The following is a 22505-nucleotide window of genomic DNA, read 5'->3' on the forward strand; positions in this document are numbered from 1 at the left end:
ACCAATACTTGAATACAGCTCATCGGTCTGAAACCCACATTACGTATCTGATATTAACACAGTTGAGAAAGTCCAGAAATATTTCACAAGAGTTCTCCACTCCTCTACTTGTTGCAGAATACTTTATGCCACCAGACTCGAAATTCTAGACCTAGAAAACCTAGAACTACGCCGCCTTCAGTCCAATCTAAGTATAGTATATAAAATCATACATTGCAATGTCCTACCTGTCCATGAATACTTCAGCTTCAATCATAACAACATTACAGCAAACAATAGATACAAATTCAAGGTTAATCGCACCAAACTTGATTGCAGGAAATACGACTTCAGCAACAGAGTGGTCAATGTCTGGAATACTCTACCTGACTCTGGTTTTTTTCCCAAACCCCCAAAATTTTAACCTTAGACTGTCTACTATTGACCTCACCCCTTTCCTAAGAGGTCTGTAGGGGGCATGCATAGGTGCACCAACATGCCTACCATCCCTGTCCTATTGTTTCTTTTATATATATATTTATTTTTCTTATATGTATCCATGTATTCATAACTATGTTTTTACTTATACCTATTATCTTGTAAGCAATTGACAAATAAAAATAAATAAATAAAAATATCAAAGATCCTATGCCAGGGATGGCGAACCTTTTCAGCACCGTGTCCAAACTGGAACACAGACGCATGGGCACACATGTGCACATGCCGGAGCGCTGGAAACTGAAGACTAGCTGGCCAGTGCACATGCATGTGTTGGCGAGCTGGACTTCATGTGCACTGGAGTGCCAGAAACCAAAAACCAGCTGGCCAGTGCACATGCATGTGCCAGCCAACTGGTCTTCACACATGTTGGAGCACTAGAAAACTGAAGACCAGCTGGCCTGCATGCATGCCCATGGAGAGGGTTCTGTGTGCCACCTCTGGCACGCTTGCCATAGGTTTGCCATCATGATCCTATGCCATGATAGGCCCCTTAGTGGGTGACTTTTTTGTTTTGTTTTTCAGCATTATCACTTTAATATTGTTTCTTTTGTTGTTGGACTGAAGTTTTATATATATATATGGATTTTATATATAAAACCCATATATGTATGTGTGTGTATGTATATAGACAGACAGATAGATAAGATATAGATAGATAAAAAATCAGTGTAGATAGATACAGTAGATAGATAAGATATAGATAGATAAAAAATCAGTGTTAAGCTATTTAATCACAGTAGCTGTACAAACACTCACACACAGGCTTTTAGAATCCATACATAAATCTCAAATGGCATAAAAAGTAATCCAACAAAATTGATTTAAAAGATCTGATCTTCAATGGCAGCTTTAGAGCCCTACGTCCCTAATCCTTACCTGTAAGCCCTGATGAATCATGCAGATGGATTTCTACAAAATGAGGTGGTGGTAGACGAGGAAAAGTCATTGTGCTTTACCAAAAAAATGCCATTTGCATTGACAAAATGAACTAGGAATACCGTAACACTACTCACCATGCAGTAAAATGGGAGAATAACCACATCAACCTGAACTACCTGTTTGTTAACAAGGAACTTTGTTAGCCCTGTGCAAAGTTCTTTTAGACTTAGCCCAAGGTAGACATGAGGCATTCTCTGAGGGGAATGGGGAAGTGAGAGATGCAGGTAGTCATAGCTTCTTTGCTTTGGGCAGCTTCAGATCACTTGCCTGTTGCCCACTTCTTCCTGGTGTCAGCTTTGAAATTCAGCTGCCATATTTTCTTAGAGAGAGTTAGAGGAGTTGAAAAGTTCAAGGTTATTCTGTATGTCTGTATTAAGAATTTCCAGTTGCAGTTAATTGGTTCCCGTGATTTATGAAGTGTAGAACTAGGAGGAGAGAAGGGAGGAGAGAAGGTGGATTCTGTGTAATCTGCACGAAAAAACTTTCACTTGGGAAATTGCTTTTGACATGCCAGATCTGTTTCTAATAAATCAATTGGAGAGAATGTCTCGGAGTGATAGATATCATGGATACTTTCTGGATGCCTTACACCTGGTTGAAGGCCCTCACGCTCTTCTTCTTCTTCTTTTTCTTCAGCGTTTGTCCCTTGGCACGGCTCACGTGGCCGAACCATCGTAGCCGGGACTGCCTCATGACATGCCTTACGCTCTTCCTGATGCGTAAACTGGACTGCTAACCCGATTTCAAAAACAGCAGTAATATAACAACTAAATAAAGACAGCCGATGAAAGTCTACTATAAAACTAATTCTACCAAGATTATGACTGAATGAAAATACCTGAGAGAATAGAAAGCATTTAGCCTGGCGTCAGAAGCATTAATAACTACGGTACGTCTTGAACTTCCCCACGGAGAAAATGCCACAGCCTAAGTATAATTGGAAGAGGACCGAACGATGTATCTTCTCAGCTAACAAAAGTGATGAGCTTACTAGCTGAACCGACTGGTGTAGATGCAAGCAAAACTTTAGGTATACCAATTCTAAACTAGATGGGATTCTAAAATCCAATACAGGCACATAATATTGATATATGTCTTGAAACTGTCTGGAAATCACAGCAACTGTTTGAAACATGGATGAAGTAAATTTCAGTTCCAATTTGTTGGTCTTTTTCGTAGCTATATTTTGAATTTATTGCCATGCTCTTCAAAAGAAGCCCAGATCGAACATTTTATGATGATCTATCACATTTGACATGGGTGGTTTAGAGGAAACATGTTACCTGCCAAGAGGCTATCTAAGAACTTTATTGTCTCATTTACAAGAGAATATAAATTTATGAGTCCACCCATGTACTGTATATCTTCATCCTTCATCAGTGCCATCTAGTGGCTAAAGCAAATAATGACATTATCCGCACAGTGTTCACAAAAGGTTTTGCCTGAATGGTAGGTTATAACAAAGAAATTAAACACAGATAGTGCAATACAGAATTCTCAAAAAATAAATTAGTGCAAATGTCAAGTTATCAAGTTATTTTATCAATTTGGGCACATAATGGGATTGATTTTCTATTCATCCTCTTACATGAAATAGCTGAACTGGTTTTATATTTGGAAAAATGCTCCTATACATATTTGATTTTACAAGCTACATGAAGCAATAATTTGGTATTTGATTGGCATCAGCATAAATATGAATTGCCATATATTAAAAAAACAAACTGGACTGCTTTCATTTTGGGCCTTGTAAATTTATGGAATATTGCTAACCTCAATATGGCATATTAGACATAATAGGCAAATCTTTTGAGGCATATGATTAGATTAAGACACTGAAAGCAAGACATTTAACTTTTCTGCAAAACTATAATTTAATTGTAATTGAATTTAAACAAATTGTTCATTTAAATATAGTGTACACATTAGGAATACTACAAGAAAATCTATTCTGATTTTTAAAAAAGAAGAGCTTTCTCCCCAATTTGTCTTTAAATAATATGGCTAGGTTCCTTGAGAATTATGATCATTCAGATATAATTTTTTTCTGACCAATCTTTTCTAAGATAATGGGATCCTCTTAAGCTCACAAGGTCCTTCCTTTATTCATGAAATTGGTGAGAAAAATAGACACTTCCACACCCAAGTATTCTAGGACTGTATAAGAAGCAGAAAACTGAAAATACTGCAACTTATGAACTCAAAGATAGTAATTATTTGGTTTTTCTATGGTTGAACTGAATCCTGGTCCATTTTCATTTACAACCACAATCCTTAACTGGATCTGCTAAGATTACAATTAGTCTCCTCTGTATGTGTTTTTTTATCCGGGGTTGAAACAGCCGCTAAAATCTCACCATCTGTACCATGAGTGCTCAGCTATCTCAGGGTGCTGGATGTGGAAAAGGAAAAACAATCCAGGGCATATGGCTAATTGTATTTTCACTCTCAGGAAAGGAAAAACTGGGAGAGAATGATAAAGACACAAAACAACAGAAAAGATATGAAATAGGCAAGAATTGTCCATTCATAAGCAGCGAATGGAGTGGCAATCACAGATTCAGCAGCAACCACTTACTTTTAAAATGAAAAATACTAGGTGTCAAGGCTACAGATATTACAGATGCATTTAAAATCAAAGGAAGGTATTTACAGGTAGATCTCGATTTAGAAGCATTTGTTTAATAACCAAAGTTACAACAGCGCTGAAAAAGAGTGGCTTATGATCAATTCTCACACTTATGACTCTAGCAGTATCCCCACACTCATATTATCAAACCAGTATGTATTTACAATGGTTGCTACATCCCCCCATCCCAGGATCCTGAGATTATCATTTGCAGTCTTCCTAGGGAACTTCTGACGAGCAAAATCAATGGGGGAAATCAGATTTATTTAATGACCTCATGATTCACTTAACAACTATAGTGATCTGCTTAAAAAACATGGCAAAAAGGTTGTAAAATGGGACACCGCTCACTTAACAACTGCCTTGTTTTTTACAACAGAAGTTGTGGGCTCAGTTGTGGTTATATGTTGATAATGTATGTACCTGTACTCTGAACATGCTAAGGGAAACTACCCAAACCTTGTAGTTCTGGAATATTCTGTTTTAAAACTGACTAACTGGATGCTTTTGAGTGCATAAACTTGGTTCTCATATTTCTGAGTGGAAAATTTATAAATATTTGTTTGCTCCTTCTTTGCGATCTAATGCTATGGTATCTGATATCCCAAAACACCCAATTTGAAAACTATATTTAGCTATTATGGTTGAATACTTTTGTTTATCATTTTAAGGCCATTTAAACAACACAGGTCATCACATCTCCCTATTCCCTAAAGAATTATCCACTGGATGAAGAAATAGTACAGTACAGTATAAGTCAATAAGCTCATTCCTCATAAGCCAATTTAAGTTGCACACTCCATCCTGAATCTAATATGTGAGTAATGACAGAGTCTCATTTACTGTTAATAGGTATTATGATATCAAAAACAGAGCAAGAAACAATTACAAACATGAACTGGAAATCCTACAGTATACTGTACTGTATGAGATTCTGATGCATGTGAGAACTATAGACACCCCTTGTGGTACTATGCAAAATACTTACAATTTTCTAAAAATATTTTTCACAATGAAGGCTAGAAACCTGGATGAGACAGTCAGAAACTGAGAAGAAAAAGAATACCAGCTGTCCAAATCCAAAGTTAAGTCTCCTAAACTAGAAAAGATTTAAGTTACTGTTTAAGTAACTTTACTTTTTATATATATATTATTGTCTCTCAGGCTCCATCCATTTGCATTCTTAGTTTAAGGCTGATTCACTCAAACATTAATTTCTCTATGAAACACATGCTGAAAGAAATGGCAAATTACTTAAGTTGTGCTGAAGTAATGCAAGACTTTCAGTTACATTAGGCAAGTTGGGCAGAAATTAAAGTAACTTGGATAAAGTTTTGAGAACATTTGACTAAATATAAAGCAAGGAAACAAAAGGAAAAGGAGACAACTAAAATATATAAAAGAAAAAATACAAGAGACACATTTGTGGCTCTTGTGAAAAAAATAATTCTACAATTTAGCAAGTGCAGAGAATTCTGCACTTGCTAAATTGGCACAAGTTACAGCTATATTATCTGTTCATACAATCTTCCTGTTAAAGTTTTAAGTCTTTTGTAGTCAACCTGTGCCTTGTTGGATTATCATTTCAAAGCTATTTCATTATTATATTTCTCAATGTCTTCAACAAAGACAGATCTTCTAATGTACTGCCTTCACTCGAAAAGTTGGAATACATTTAGATTTGTATCTGCCCTTAAAATACTCCATGTCGAACAATTTAGCAAAATCAAACATCATACCAAGAAATGTTTTATGACATTTCACATTATGACATAAACTGTTTAGCCCATGCTGAGCTGTATAGCACAGTCAGCACAGAAAATGTTTCATGACATTTCATATTAGATTATAGACTGCTTTATAATAATGTTTATAACACAGAAATGTTTTATAGAATTTGCTAAATTTCAATTCCATGGAAGTTATGGGTCCCAGATGATAAGTTAACCAAGGCACCATAGTTCAAAATGTTTTGCCTTACAATGCACCTTTTCACCTGGTTAAAGATTAAAGGAATCAAAATTTTAATAGCATAATGATAAACAACTGATTCTCTGGATAAATATAATACAATAATACTTCTCCACATTTACTGTACAATGCTACACTGTCAGGAAAAAAGCTGACCTGAAGATAACATCAATGTAAAAAAATCACGTGGCTAGATATCATTTTGAGACTGGCAGTGAAAGTGCAAACCATAATTATGCTAGGCCTTTGCTGAACTGTGCCCCCTTCACTCGTATTTTGCTAAAGAATCACCCCAGTAGAGAGGCGAAAGCTTTTGCCCCAATCGTGGACAAATTAAAACAACTGGAGGAGAGCATCTAAGTTAAAGCAGTACTAAGAGCTGCCTAACTCTAAGTCAGAAGCCACCACACTTGAGTAGATGCAGACAAATGTAGCTCTCCGCCTTCCTGGTCTGTTCCTCTTCACCCTATCTCTGAGATTTTCTGCAGTATGAACCGTTCTTCCCATGGTTGCCAAGCTACGAATATTCCTCCTCTTCCCCCACCCCCCATCCCCTGTGGGCTGTGGCTACTTCTCTTCTGCCTTAAAAGCAATCATCATATTTGACTGCAGGAATATTGAAGAAACCCACTGACTGCAGGGAAAAGAGTAGTCATATTTCACATTCTGCGGCAGTAGAAAACGGCAAGAGACAGCCAGGCCACAGTATGGAGAGCATTCGGTGCAGGGATGGAGAATGTGAGGTACTCCAGGCCTTGCTGAACTCACATCATCATCATCAGCTGTGTTGGCTGGAATTATTGGGTGGATGAGTTTAGCTATTCTGGGAGATCCAACAGTTCCCTGTGGATAATTGTTCTGGGTTCAGTACAGTAATCCCCTTTGTGTATTAGTGTTTCAGTTAAGCTGTTAATTACCGGCTACACACTTTGAGTCTTTGCAATTTCCTGTCAAATTTGCTGGAGGATTTACGTCCTCCAGACATCTTTTTTTCCCCATTTTTTTTTAATTTCAATCTACATATAACAACAATACATTAACAGTGTAGCATCAATATATCACACATTTCTCATTGCATATATTCATATTAATTCATACTTCTTCAATATTTATTTTCAACTTTACTCTCTCCACCGTATCAGTTAAACATACATAGTAATTCCATTATTCAATTTTCTCCCTGCTTTCATTTTATTTTTTTTTAATAAAAAATTCTCATTTGGCAAACAGTACGGTTCCAGGTTTCACATCTCAATACAAACATGACCATAGTTACCTATTCATTTTATTTGTTTAATTTCATATTATGTCATCTTTATCATTATTAAATATTAAACTTATCTTATCCAGTCGCAATTCATGTTCTCATGTCTTATTTTACAATATTATCTAAAATTCTCATCTCAATTCTATGTTCATTTATTCAATTCCAAATCCTAATATGTCTCCTTCCATTTTTCTTAGTATATTCTCATATCTTATTTTACAATGTTATCTAAAATTCTCATCTCCTTTCTATTGTCATTTCTCATATTATTTTTTTCTGTCACATTTGTCATTTTATCAATCCTTATTTGTAAATATAATTGTCCCCTCTAGTTAGTAATTCGAGCTAACCACCTTCATTCTTCTTTAATATCACCCCCTATCTAATATAAAACACATATATATATATTTTTCTCAGATTTTCTCTATAAATGATCTATACATTACAAAATGCTATTTTCAATATATTCTTATACATCCCAACACATTGCTTTGCGGAATCCCCTTCCTTATCCCTTTTTTTTCACCCATTAGCTCTCACTCTTTGAACAATATACCTTCTTTTCATCCTTGTTTGTTTCCTGTTCCTCTTTATTTTCTGATCCTTTCTTTTAATTCCCTTTCCCTCCATTCTTATTCCCCTCCTTTTCTCATTCCAGTTATTAAACTTTTCTCTCTCCCTCTTTTGATTTTTCTTTTGTACTTCCTTTTTCTGCTTTTTCCTTCTTTCTTTAACCATTTTCCAAACCATTTTCCCTTTTATCATCCCATCAGACCACAAATTTTTAATTCTAATTCCTACATATGTTCTTGTGTATACAGTTACCATTTCTAATTTATGTAGTACATAATTACACATTTCAATTTTGATTTTTATCATGTCCCTTGTATCTTGCATATCCGATCTTATATCTTGTAAGTCCAGTCTTATATCAACAAGTAGCTCCTCCATTATATCTTCTCCTTTTTTCTTTTTCTTTCCTCTTCTTTAATAGCTGAAATCCTCTTCTTTAGTAGATATATTCAATCTCAGAGTCCAGTGTATTGTTTCAGCCAATATCTTTTGAGTTTATTTTCAACAATTCATACTCTTGATTCTTTATTCCAAATCCTCTAATTGGCCTCTCAACTGTTTCCCAAATTACTGGCAATAATAAAGTTCCTTTTATTTTCTTTCAAGTTTCAAGATCCAAACTCTCAAAAAGACCAGACACTCGTTTTAAAACATACTAAAGTTTTCCTGTACCATCAGGTGGCGCTCTTGAGTCTTTTTCTTTTTAATTTTCTTTGTTGAATATAATATTTTTATTAAGTTCACTAATTTCAATCATTAGCCATTCTTTTCAACACACTCAATTCCAGCATTTAGTTATGCCTTTTAAGTGCCTACAGTTCAATATCTGTCCAGTTTAATTTTTAAACCTTTGTTGTGTATTTTCCTTTAAGTTTCTCCTCCAGATTGGTCCAATAGAATAATCAAATCCAAATTTAAAAACCCATTTTCTTTCTTTCTCTCTCTAGTCGCCACTTCCACACACTTTCCTCCAAAATAGCCCTTTAATTTGATACCGGGGTACCTTAAAAGCGATGTCCTTTGCCCGGTTCACATTCTGCTCGCTACTTCTCTCTCCAGCACAAAACTTAGTTTCCCGGAATGTTCTTTGTCTTTGTGGTGACCATTTTGGGATCACCGCTGCAGCTTACCTTTGGGAGGGATTTTCCTGTCAGGGAGGGGAGTTGCGGCTCCCCTCGACCCTCCAGGCGATTTCCCCCTTCTTCACCACCCCACCGGTCTGCACCGACGAGGAACAAACCAGAAGTCGTCTTCCAGGCATCTTAAATGCCCTGTGTTGGAGGTAGTCCTCGACTTCCGACCACAATGGAGCCCAAAATGTCTGACATTTGTTCAGTGAGTTTTGCCCCATTTTACCACCTTTCTTGCCACAGTTGTTAAGTGAATCACTGCAGTTGGTAAGTTAGTAACACGATTGTTAAGTGAAACTGGCGTCCCCATTGATTTTGCCTGTCAAGAGGTTGCAAAAGGTGATCACATGATCGTGGGACACAGCAATGGTCGTAAGTATGAACTGGTTGCCAAGCATCTGAATTTTGATCACAGGATCATAGAGATGCTACAAAGTTTGTAAGTGTGGAAAATGAGCATAAGTCACTTTTTGCAGTGCCATTTTAACTTTGAACGGTCATTAAATGAACTGTTGTATTCAAACATTTTCTGAGGTTACAATAGCTAGCACATAAATCAGAGGTGGTATTCAACAGGTTCTGACCAGTTCTGGAGAACTGGGTAGTGGAAATTTTGAGCAGTTCAGAGAACCAGCAAATTCCACCTCTGATTTTATAGTATCCTTCCCCTGCCACACCCACCAAGCCACGCCCATAGAGCCGGTAGCAAAAAAATTGAATCCCATCACTGACATAAATTGCAACAAATAATACTATCAAAGGACAGCAAAGCTTCGGTAATTTAGGATGGTGTGCCATTTACATAATGAAATCACCCATTTCTACATCAAGGCGATTGCTGAACAAGTTTATCAGAACAATTTGCAAATAAGAAGGAACTGAACTGTCAATCTTAGACGTCTGAAGTGACTTCAGCAAGACTTCTTCATTACCTTCTAATTTAGTTTTTATTTAGTGGTTCAGATAAACAGCCAATAACCTAGATTGTAAACTAAATTTTAAATTGCATGAGTCCTCTTTAATCAACATGTACAGTCCTGCAAGAAATTTATGTCCATAAAGACACAGTCCCATATTATGGGATATGGGTTAAATGCCTGAATAGCAACAGAAAGACAGGGAAGTAGCTAGCATTGACAGTGACTGCCATCGTTTAGTTTAATTACTCTTGGGGAGGGGGACTTAGAATATAGAATCTTGGAAAGTAAATCAGCAAAACTCCACCCCTTATTAAATGAATTCATCAACATGGGATCCCTGTGAATTGTTTAATTTCTTTCTCCCAGATTATTAAATTGAATGGCTCTTTTGCTTGGGTAAGACAGAAACACCAGTCTGTTCTTTGTATGTTTTCTTTTGTGTTCTCTTTTTCTTCGCCAGCGCCAATAGTTCTATTATCTATGTGCAGCCTTAATTTACAACTAGTTAGAAGTCTGCCTGTTTTAAGAATGTCAAAAAGAATCAATGCCTGTAACAGCCCTCATATTATGATCCTTTCTGACTCTAAATTTCCACAAACACTGCGTCAAATTCAGGAATGAAAGCCTTCTCCAGAATCCTATTTCCTTAATCTAGGCCCAAGTCCTTCCTAAATATTCTATATTTTGTTTATTTATATTGTATTAAACTTCTCCTTTACTTAAGGGCATGTGGGTTGTTCAGGGAGGGGGTAGCACCTATGTTGGATGGGGAAGCCTTTTTATAGTTGTTGATTTACCTTTGGGCCCCACGTGGCATTCAATTGTCACCTGTGGCTCTAAGTAGCTGTAACAGGTACAGGGGCCACACCCAAGTATACCATCTAAGCAGATGGGCCAAGCTAGGTGAGGAAGCCGATGGGCCTTTGACTCTTGGTGAGATACAGCATTTGTCTATTCCAGCATGTAAAGTCTGACCCTGGCAGATTGACAGGCCCATCAGGCATTGTGGAGCACTAACAGCACAACGGCACACTTAGGCATCCTTATCTTCCACTGCACCAAAAGAGGTCTCCAGCTGTATGTTCTCCATGCCGCTGGATTAAAGTCCCTTCTACCGAGAGAGTGGGACTGTCCCTATACAACAGCTATGACACTTAAGACTCTATCACTCATAGGATTCTGTTGTACAATTCATCTTCCTCTACAACTCATCTGCAAATCATCTTAACCCATACCTAATTCACTGAGTCTTTCAGCAGTGGGGGAGTGGCAAAGCAACAGATGGAGACGACCGTTGGCAGTTGTAGTCACAAACCTGGGTATGGTTGGCCCTTGGACCAGTGGTTATTCATCTCAGGACCAGGGCCATAGTGATGTCTGGCAGAATCCAGAATGACTGGGTAGGACTGGGTAGGATAGCACTGCCCACCTTCACATGAGGGAGAGGGTCAAAAAAAGGACCCTACACATTGCCTGCCTCCAACATCTGACTAGCAAATCTTCTACACAGTGGTCGAGAATCAAGAAAAATGAATGAAAGAAAACTCATTTTTTAAACTTGGAATATCCATTCCTTGCTGGATACAGACAAACTGTCATAGTGTGAAAGATGAACATCACTCATAGCAGCCAAATGTTGTCTTTAATAAAGAAAAAGAAAAACAGAATTGGAAGGGACTTTGAAGGTTTTCAAGTCCACCCTCTACTTAAGCAGGAGACCCTAGACCATTTCAGACAATGGCTGTTCAATCTCTTCTTAAAAACCTTCAGTGTTGGAACACCCACAACTTCCAAAGGAAAGCTGTTCCACTTATTAATTGTTCTAACCTTCAGAAAATTCCTCCTTAGTTCTAGGTTGCTTCTTCTCTCCTTAATTAGATACCATTCATTGCTTCTTTTCCTGCTTTAGAGAATAGCTTGATTCTCCCCTTAGATATTGGAATACTGCTATCATGTCACCCTATCCTTTTTTCCATGGAACTAGACATACCCAACTCCTACAAGCGTTCTTCACCTGTTTTAGTCTCCAGTCCCCTAATCATAACAGATAACAGATAATCAGAGTTGGAAGGGACCTTATAGGCCATCTAGTCCAACCCAGTGGTGGGATTCATATTTTTTTCTACCAGTTCTATGGGCTTGGCTTGGTGGGCCTGGCAGGGGAAGGATACTGTAAAATCTCCAGTCAGAGGTAGTATCTGCTGGTTTTCTGAACTCCTCAAAATTTCCGCTACTGCTTCTCCAGAACTGGTCAGAACCTGCTGAATACCACCTCTGATCCAACCCTCCCCCCCGGCCCAAGCAGGAGATCGTACCCCAATCTTTGTTGCTTTTCTCTATTTTTTTCTAGAGTCTCAACATCTTTTTTTTAATATCGTGGTAAAATATATAACATTCTATAACTCTGAAATTACTGCACTCGATAAGACCAGGCCGGCAGATAAAAGTACAGTACATTACAGGCAGTGGTGGGATTCAGAAATATTTACTACCAATTTTGTGGGCGTGGTTTGGTGGGCGTGGCATGATTTGGGTCGGCGTGGCAGGGGAAGGATACCATAACATCTCCATTCCCGCCCCATTCCAGGGGAAAGTTACTGCAAGATCCCATTCCTTCCCCACCTCACTAACCTGCTTCCCAGCTCCGTTCTCCTGTACAGGGCAACAAAAGAAGAGCCGGCCAATCAGCTGGGACTAGGGAGGCAGAGAATAGATGGGGGCGGGGCCAGTCAGAGGTGGTATTTCCTAGTTCTCCAAACTACTCACAATTTCCACTACTGGTTCTCCAGAACTGGTCAGAACCTGCTGAATGCCACCTCTGATTATGGGAAGCAGCAAGAATAGACAATACATTCTTTTGGAATGGGAAACCACAGACTGACCAACAGGACTCACGGAATAGGTTTTGCAATCAAAACTGCTGTGCTGAAAAACATCTCTACTCTACCCAGTGGAATAAATGAGCGTATTATGAAGTTCTGGTTTTCTCTTATCAAGTCCCGCTATATCACCATTGTCAGCACTTACACACCAACGCTCACAGGTCCAGATGAAGACAAGGAAGGCTTCTATGAGGACCTGGACCAGACTATTCAGATAACTCTGGCAAGGGACAGATGTGTCCTTCTGGATAGTGGAGTCCTTGGGTGGCAGGGAGTAGGACAACTAAACAGCAATGGCCTCTCAATCAACAACACGATATTCAGACTGGCCATATTCAATACAAAGCTACAACCTTACACTGACACCTATTTGATTATGTCATAGTTTATCAGCATAATCTTAACCACGTCACAATCACTCATGCCACGTAAAGTCCTAAGTGCTGGACAGATCATAGATTGGTCCAGTCTGTCCTCAACTTGCACTTTTATTATTTTATTTATATCCCACCTTTATTATTGTTTATAAATAACACAAGCTGGCAAACATACCTAATATATTCCTTCCTTCTCCTATTTTCCCCACTACAACAACCCTGTGAAATGAGGTGGGCTGAGAGAGAGAGAGTGATTGCCAAGTCCCCCAGCCATGTTTTTCATGCCTAAAAGCGGGACTAGAACTCAATCTCCTGATTCCAAGGCCAGTACGCTCATCATTAAACCAAATTGGCTCCTTTACCTCATAAACAACCAAAGACCACCAGAAAGACCTTCAACATTGGCCGTCTACAAAACCCAGACCTAATCCAATTACTTCCATGATGCCTTCATTGTGGTTCCCTACATAAATAAGGGAAGCATTACAGATGATGGAAACTAGAGAGATATCTCGCTGCTCTCCATTACAGGCAAGATCTTTGCCTGAATTCTCCTGAACAGACTTATCACTGTCTTGAAAAGGAAACTCCCAGAGGCATAGAAGCCTTCAGTGAGAATGGAGTACAGCAGGCATGATATTTGCCACAAGGCAAGTCTGGGAGAAGTGCACTGAGCACTTCTTTACTTGGTCTTCACTGATCTTACAAAAGCATATGAAATTGTAAATAGGGAGACTCTCTGGATCATCCTGAGATATTACAGCTGCTCAAGGAAATTTGGGAAGGTGATTCTAGTTCCCCCTGCTGTGTTAGACTATGTTTCCAGACACAGAGTGCAGAGCCATCTCTGCATCCACAGATGAACTACATAACAACATACAACTTGGACTATCATATTAAATTATGCAGATTATTTCTTCTGTTACATTTCCATTCCAATTCTACAACAAAGCTATCTCTCTTCCATAGTACAGTCTATGAACAGGTCTGTCTTGCAAGTTTCAAAACTCATAGCTCTAGGTATATTTCTATACACATTTGTATAGTAAAATAATAGTGTCAGGAGTGTACATACAGCTTCATGGTTAGCTTCATTGAGAAATAAGAAAGCTACATTATATAGGACATTCTCACAAGAAAAATTAATCTTAGTTCTCTTTTCGTAAGATGGGAATGTTCATCTATTTAGAAGATTATTTTGACAATGAGCAAAATATGCAATCTAAGATAATAGGTAGCCTGTTCCTTAGTAAAAGTATTTCATAGTGCAGCTTAAGGACAATTTACTGTACTTGTTAACTATATGCAACAGAAAATCCCACACAAAATGGAGTGAGTTGCCTTGCTTTCTCCTTGGACAACATGGAAACCTAGCAGGCTGGTTCAGAAGGGACAAAGTAAATATAATGACCAAGTATATTACAATGTTTGGTTTAAGTATTGGAGGGCCCAACACTGGTAAACGCTGGTACAAGAGGGTTTTTTTAGGGGTGCAATCTCTTGTACCAGTTTATACTATGATGAAGAAATACTATATGGGTTCCATTTAAAATCTAGTAATTAGTGTTAAATATGAATTTCAATACACGAATTAAAATATGGAAATTTGGGGAAGTTGTCTCCCCTTTCATTCTCACAGTGAATCCTTTCTTTCTGCATAAATAGTCATCTAAGTTACATCTCAGTTGGTTTTTACAAGGCAGATTTTTATATTTGCTAAGCATGTGTTTCCATGCCAGAAATCACTTAGCAGGTTAGTAAATCATTCTGAGGGTTATAATGATGATGATTTAGAAAATAGATTACCCTTTTAGCATCATCACAGAACAAGTCACTGTTACAGAAAATAGCTCATTGGGAATGCAAGTCCTTACCAGCAGAGAGCAAAGCCACCTGCTTACACTGGGAGATAATCTCAACACAAAAGATTGAAAATGGTCCCTCTAACCCAGTGGTTCCCAAAGTGGGCAGTACCGCCCCCTGGGGGGGATGCCTTAGGGGGGCGCTAAGAGGCAAAGGGGGGCGTTCGAGGCGCCGGTAGCAGAATGTTTGAGTAGTTCAGAGAACTGGTAGCAGAAATTTTGAGTAGTTTGGCATACCACCTCTGACTGGCCCCACCCCCACCTATTCTCTGTCTCCCGAGTCCCAGCTGATCGGCTGGGTGTTCTTTTGTTGCCCTGCACAGGAGAACGGAGCTGGAAAGCAGGTTAGTGGGGTGGGGAGGGAATGGGGATTTTACAGTATCCTTCCTCTGCCATGGCCACCAAGCCACACCCACCAAGCCATGCCATGCCCACCAAGCCACACCCACAGAACCAGTAGTAAAAAAATTTGAATCCCTCCACTAGTGAGTAAGGTGATTTTTATAAATATGGTTTTACAGTGGTATCATCCTTCTCGCAAGAACGATTTCCCCAGAGGGATTTGCGATTTGCACATTGTCTATACTTTCTGACTTTTGTTTTTGTTCTAGCAGTATTTTTATCTTTTAAATAACTTCAGTCTAAAAGTTTGTTTGTTCCTTAGTCCTGTTTATGCTATTTTGCTCCCTTTTGCTAGTTTTATGCTGTATTCTGTTGCTATTTTTTTTATTCTGCTTTCAATATTTTACCGTTTTAGGGCTTTCTAAAAACTACAACAGAATTTTCTATTTCCATGTGGTACAGTACTGAAATACTGTGACTAAACCAAATAAGCACAAATTAAACGTTAAATAAAAAAAAATACAAGAGTTTTTCTACAAATGCATATGCTGCTTCTATTTATTTATATATCAAGCTTAGAAATTGCCCATCTCCCTCAAAGACAGATTCTGGGCAGTGTATAAGTAAAATCTAAAAACAGGTCAAAAGGTACTGGACTAAAATACACAAGTTTGGAAAAAATGATTAAACAACGTATAGATTTGAAACCTGTAATATTCCTATTAGAAATGGTACCAGAAGGTTATAGTAAAGAAAAGATTTACTTAATTATACATGTCTTAACAACAGCTAGGATTGTATTTGCCCAAAATTGGAAGAGTGATAAAATACCGATAGAGGGAAATATAATTGAAAAAATATTTGAATGTGCAGAAATGAATAGATTGACACTAGAAATTAAAGAAAAAGAAGAAACTGAATATTACATGGTATGGAATATGTTTTATCAGTGGATAGAGAATAGAACAACCTAAAAAAAAATTATGTATTTATAGAGCAATTAAAGAAATTTAAGCAAAGTTATAATGTGTGATATATGGGAACATTGATATATTGTTAGATTTGATAAGAAGAATATAATTTATAATGTTTAAATAATTGAAATATGTACCCAAGTCGGCGCACAGTTGAAGTGGAATGATTTGTTGTATGTAAAAAAACAATAAAAATGATTTATTAAAAAAAGTAAAATCTAAAAACATAAACACTAAATATTATATTAGGAGACAAAAGTAGTTAAAATTCAAAAGGCAGGGAGAGGGCCTTCTTACCAGTTATCACGAAGTTCCTTCTCCCCTTTTTAAGATAAGGTGAAAGTGAATTCCAACCCATGTCAAGAGAGAGAAGAAAAGAATGAATGATGGGACTTGGTAAGAAGTAGATTAGGAATAAGTACTGGGGCAGTTCTTCCTTTTGCTGACTCTGCTGGTAGAGTAGAAGGTCCATTTTCTAAGTTGCACCACGCAGACCCTTTTAAGTTTCCATTTACCCACATGGAATATTTATACCAGAAAGGTCCGCACACTTGAATAGTTTTAAAGACTAAAATATTCCAAACATAGGTAAATCATATTGCTTGTTGCATGACTGATTTAGCTGTGACATGCCTCCCAGAAATAAAGGTTTCTGCCAAATCCAAGAGCAGAAGTGGATTTCTACCAAATCCAAGACCAGCCTTTCATCAGGAAATAATCTCCAGTTGTTTTGAATATTACCCCAACCAGCTCTTCCATTATTTATGTCTGTAACGATGATAGGTTTAGAATCTGCCTCAACTAGATATTAACCAGGATAGAGAAATTTGTGTACATGTTGCTGCCTAGTCTTTTAGAACGGTATCTAGACATTTTTCAATGATGCAAGACTATCCTTAATTTTTCCCTTTTTCTGTGGGATCAAACTGATGAAATGGGTCAAGTGGTAAAGTGATGTTGTCAAGGGGTGGAGGGGTTGGTTAGTTATCTTTAGGATTTTTTTTTTTTAAATCTAGGTTGTATTGGTACAGAGCAACGCATGACATGGGATTTGTTTTACATCTACTGAAAAATGGAGAGAAATACTTTCATCATTTTGTGGTGATCAATTGCTTGTATTTAGCAACACAATTTCTGGAAAATATTAGGGTTTCGGAAAAGAGGGTCATGCATTGCATACGGTTTACTTCTATTTTATAGCAAGAGATAATAATAGGAAAAAAAAAGGTATGTAGTCATGAAGATTCCTTAGAACATGTTCAAAAGCAACAGAGTTTTAACCATTTTTGCCAGGACTAAACATTCATAAAAAGATATGAGAATAATTTTCCAAGAATATTTCAGGAGAAAAAAAGCTACAGCTAAACAGACTTGTTTTCCTTGATGTGTAATAAAATCAATTATTAATACAAGCTCTTTCCAGCTGGAAATTGGTTCGGCATCAATAGAAAAGAAATCAGCAAATCAAGCAATAAATACATCATCACTATTGCTCGTTCCATGTGTCCTGGAATGGATGCAAGCAGATAGATGTTGATTGTAAAGTCAGTGGCTTTACCTGTTGCCACAGGCAAAGGAGACCCCCACCCTCAAAAAAATGCCATGTGTAATCACAACTGGAAAGAGCAGTAAAGGGCAGAAGATCCAGGTGATGGCGGCATCAAAACACAGATGTAACCTAGAAATGGATTCAGGAAAGGCCTAGAGCTGAACACAAAGAAAGGGAGTGGTACCTAGGAAGGAAGGCTCCTAGTCATTGCTCTGAGGGATGACCAAGCAGCTGAGCCCAGGCATCCTGCTGCCTGCTCTCTCTGCAGCGAAATTAATGCCTTAGTGTGGTTTTCTTCCAAAGGAAGAAGAATGGGGTTGTCTTTCAGGAAAGAGGGGGGAAAAAAATCTACCCAACTTCAACTGCCTAAATGAATCAATCCATCAATAAGCCAGTCTTAACTGATCTGGTGATAAACTGGAATAGAGCTTAAGCAATTTCGAATAGTTTGATATTGTAGTTCAAATGAACAGACAACTCTAGTTCAGGCTTTATAAAGAAAGAAATGACACAAATTGTAAACGCAGGCCCATCGCGTTCAGGAGCTCCACTGAAAATCTCTGCTGAACCCACCAACTGGAATGACTTTGCAGTGCAGCAGGATCAAATCAAAAAGGCTTTTTTTTTTTTTACATGCCAGCCTTTTCCAAGCCAAGGCAAGAGAAAATAACTTGACATCCAAGTGGAAAATAAATTGGAGATCACAGGCCTTAATTTACCAGCGCAATAGGAAAGCACTCAGGCCATGCTGATTGAGAACTTTCTCTGCTGCAAGGGAATCGGGAGAGATCTTGGAAGAATAAATCCATGTGCAGTAAGTAGACTATTTGGGAGTTTGTATCCTCTCATATACCACGAGGAGCTGGGTCACCTTGGGTGGAACCAGACTAATTTTAATTTAATATCTATCACTTGTGGCCAGTGGATGAACCCTAACTCATAGTTTAAAAACTATTGACGTAGATTATTCATCTGCTGGCTGTCTGCAGAGCGACAACTAGCTACTTCTTGAACATACACACTTTTTAGTCCCACAATTGCAATCAGCTGATAAAATAATGGCTTGTGGCATTATGAGTGGGGGAAGGGGGTTTAAACATCATTCTTCAACATAGTAACAGCATATACGTTTCTATTCCAAGCAAAATCAATCATGACTCCTTCCCTTAGAGGTTATATTTAACTCCCGAAATAGCCAAACAATCAAGGACAAAAAAACAGAATTATAACAAAAAGAAAGAAACACAGAGACCGCCCCCAAGGACAAGCTTCAGGGGCGTTGTCAGACATGTGTAAACAATCTGCAGACGATTTAGCAAGCACCTGCATAATTTGTATTCTCATACTTATGAATGGAACTGAACATGGGGTATTAGGGAGGTGGATAGGATGCAGCGGCAATTGCCAGAAAAAAATCACAATTGCTAATGTTGGAAAATCAAATTAGATATCAACTTTTCATCTTTGAGCGAATACTCTGTAGATGGGGATGTGGAGGAGAAAGCGTAGCATAATTTAAAGTTGAAATGACAGAATAATTTTAAGGCTTGGAAAGAGAAGAAAATACAGGACTTGCAAAGAGATTTGATAAAGAGAAACCAACATTGCATTTGCTATGAATTTTTTTGTTTTTCATCTAGTTCTAAGAGCTTCCTTTATTATTATTATTTTTCTCCCAGGAGTCAAACCAAGAGCTAGTAGCCACACCCAGTGGCTTCAAGGATGCAAACACAAATACAAACCTCAAAGCATCTTTCTACCATTATCAATTTCCCCTTGGACAGATGGGAGATGTGCCTTTGTTTATGATGATAATTTTTAAGCTGGCAGGAAGATATAAAATATTCCACCTGGGTGGCCCCTTAGCACACAAAAGAGCTGAATTTAAGCATGAATTCAGCTGGCTTTAAAAGCAACTGGCTCTTGTACCCAAGGGCAATCTGCCATCCAGAACAGGCCTTGCTAAGCGGATCAAGAAGTGAAAGCCTTTCATTTCTGAAGCATCTCCAGACAAATGTACATCTTTCTCTCACCTCCAGTGTTTGCTTACCCCAATGATGACGGTGTCATCGCCCTGGAAAACCGGGATGAATTTATCTCCCCGTATGATCTCCGACTGATTCAAGGGCCGGAACCTACAGAGCACCTTGATGCTGCATTCGTTGAGTTCGGTAGTCATGCTGGCTGGGCAATGGAGCTCTGTCCTGGTGTGCGGCTTTTGTAGCTAGAAGGAGCGGAGAGTAGTGGGAGATACAATTCCCAAGCAAAATGAGAGACAGGAAAAAGCAGGTTGCACACAGGCACTCTCGAAGGAAGGATCACAAAGGGGAAGACTTTCCTAGATTGTCACCCCACAGCAGCAGAGCAGCTGGCTCTCTCAGCTGGGCTGGTAAGTCTTCCGTGCCTGTGGTACCCTGGGATGCTGCTTGCAGTGCCTGTATCCCCCTCCTCCTGCTGCAGGAATTGGCAGCATCAGCATCAGGCAAAGGGTTGGGCTCTAGCTCAGGGTTAATACTTTTAAGGTGGAACAACCCCACTGCCTTAAGGTGGACATGATTTTTTCTTTTTTAAAGAGCTGCACTTTCCAGCTAGACTCTTCACTTGATGTTTCAGTTGGTAGCAGTCACTTTGTTCCCTTTATCCTTTCCAAAGACAAAACAGTATAGGGACTCCCACAGACAATAAATGTATAGAAGAGAAAATACTGAAAACGAGAATTTGTCATGCAAAGTTTACAAAAGTTACTTTTCCCCTTTGTATGCAGCTGGTAAAAATTTTAAAAGCTTCTCTTTTATTTTAGAAATATCCACAAAAAGGAAAAAAAAATCACAATTGAATGGGACTTGAACGGGGTGGGATTAATTCAAAGCCATCGCTGAAAAATTCACCTTATGATTGTTTATAGAAGACTGGAAATAGCAAAGTGCTAATTTTCCTCAATTAATCTGGTTATTTCAAATTGGTTTTAAGAGAGCTCCAAACAAATGGGAATGAGAAATGAGCAGGTATTTTATAAATTGAAGAACATTTTATTAGTAAGGATAGATAAGTAAATATAATTGTAACTGGCAATGCCTGTTTGACTTACTGAATGGTGTTTCCAACTCATTATGTAGGAATGAAGCTTAATGTGGTAGTATCCTTAACATAGTCAACCAATAATAGGATCGATTAATCCATGAAGTCCACTCAATAAGCAATATAATGCTTGCATATGTTTACATGACTAAGCAATGAGGGACAATATCTGATGGTACTGAGAGAAATGGATCTTGTGAAGAAGAGGACAAATAATTTCTCAATTTTGTTTTGATTCTCACCTTATGATCATAGAGAGCATAGAGGCAGAACTGGAGTTACTTGACCTGAAAATGAATGGTGAGTATGTCCTGCACAGTGACTACAAATAGCTTCTCTTCCAGTGTCTAGTCATAGACCATAATGGCATTACATAATAGAATGATATCTGCAAGACTGTATCTGCTCAGTCCAGCATTTGTGCTGGTTCTCCCTTCATCAACTGAGATAAAGGTTGACATTTCTTCTCCAAATGAGAGATTGAACCAGACATATGTTTTCCTTTCCTTTTTCTTTTAAAGACTATGACTCATTAATTTAGGGGTGAATATTCTGTTCCTAGTTATTAAAAATGAACTTTTTGACTGGCTTTTAAACAGCATGCTGTCAAGAAGTGCTCATACTTTCACAGGCTCGAGTTTAGTTCAAGTCTAAGTTCCCAAATGTTTGGGGCTGGTAGAAGTACTTGGAATGAAACCATATCTTTGGTATTCTCACAAAATAACTGCCACAGTGGCACAGCAAGCCATTGGCCACTAGAAGCCAAATGAACGATATTGCTTCTCACCATTACCTGAAGCTTCCTGGAATGCTGTCCATTCCTTCCTCTTATTTCTGGATTTTTCAGATATTTTCAAACGTTGCTTGTTGCTGCTGCCCCCCATCTTTTCTTATTTTCTAAGGATTTGTTTGGTGTACATGAAGGGCCCCTGAGCACTCTCACAAGTCAGTCTTTGCTTTGCTGCCTGCTGATTTCCTTTAAAAAAATACTGAATCCTTAAATAAAGGAAGAACAAGGAGCCTGTGGATAGAAAGGTAGATAGTCTAAAGGCAGCATTTTGAGAACCCAGTGAATATTGCTTAGTGCTGGCATTAGAAAAAAAATGTAGGCTTGTTCTACAATTAATAAGCCACATAGGATTAATATATATTTCAGCATAGGCACAATGCTCTCAAGAAGAATGGGAACTAACATGGGCTAAATTAACAGATTATCTACCACTTTCAAAATGGTGCTAGCTTATGTGAAGGAAGATTCTTGTTGCCTTTATTATTAATATTATTATTTTCCTGAATGTCCTCTCCTTTTTAACATAACCATAACCAAAGCTAAGCCGGGCCAGAACTGGTTTGTACTTGGATTTTGGAAATTCTCTAGGATGGAAAGCTGAAAAACGTCATGATAAGCAATGACAAACCATTTCCTTTCGTTGCCAAGACATTACCTATGTGCATTAAGTCACCGGAAACAGACCTTTTCTCAAATAAGACTTTTTTAAAAAATCATGGACTAAAGGTGAGGTTGGAACAGG

General features: G+C 38.2%; 1 protein-coding gene across 3 annotated transcripts in view; it reads right to left on the bottom strand.

The window, feature by feature from the left end:
- The window catches only part of KIF5A (kinesin family member 5A), a 60444-nt gene extending 40331 nt beyond the window's left edge, over positions 1-20113 (bottom strand). For all 3 annotated transcript variants that reach the window (XM_087925443.1, XM_087925442.1, XM_087925441.1), the window contains exon 1: positions 19946-20113. In XM_087925443.1, the coding sequence (XP_087781569.1) occupies positions 19946-20074 (129 nt within the window). In that variant the 5' untranslated portion in view covers positions 20075-20113. The remainder of the gene's footprint in view (positions 1-19945) is intronic.
- Positions 20114-22505: the final 2392 nt, after the last annotated feature.

Source organism: Pseudonaja textilis, chromosome 2 (assembly GCF_049901715.1).
Source record: "Pseudonaja textilis isolate UNSWEBS1 chromosome 2, rPseTex1.2, whole genome shotgun sequence".
Classification (NCBI taxonomy): Eukaryota; Metazoa; Chordata; class Lepidosauria; order Squamata; family Elapidae; genus Pseudonaja; species Pseudonaja textilis.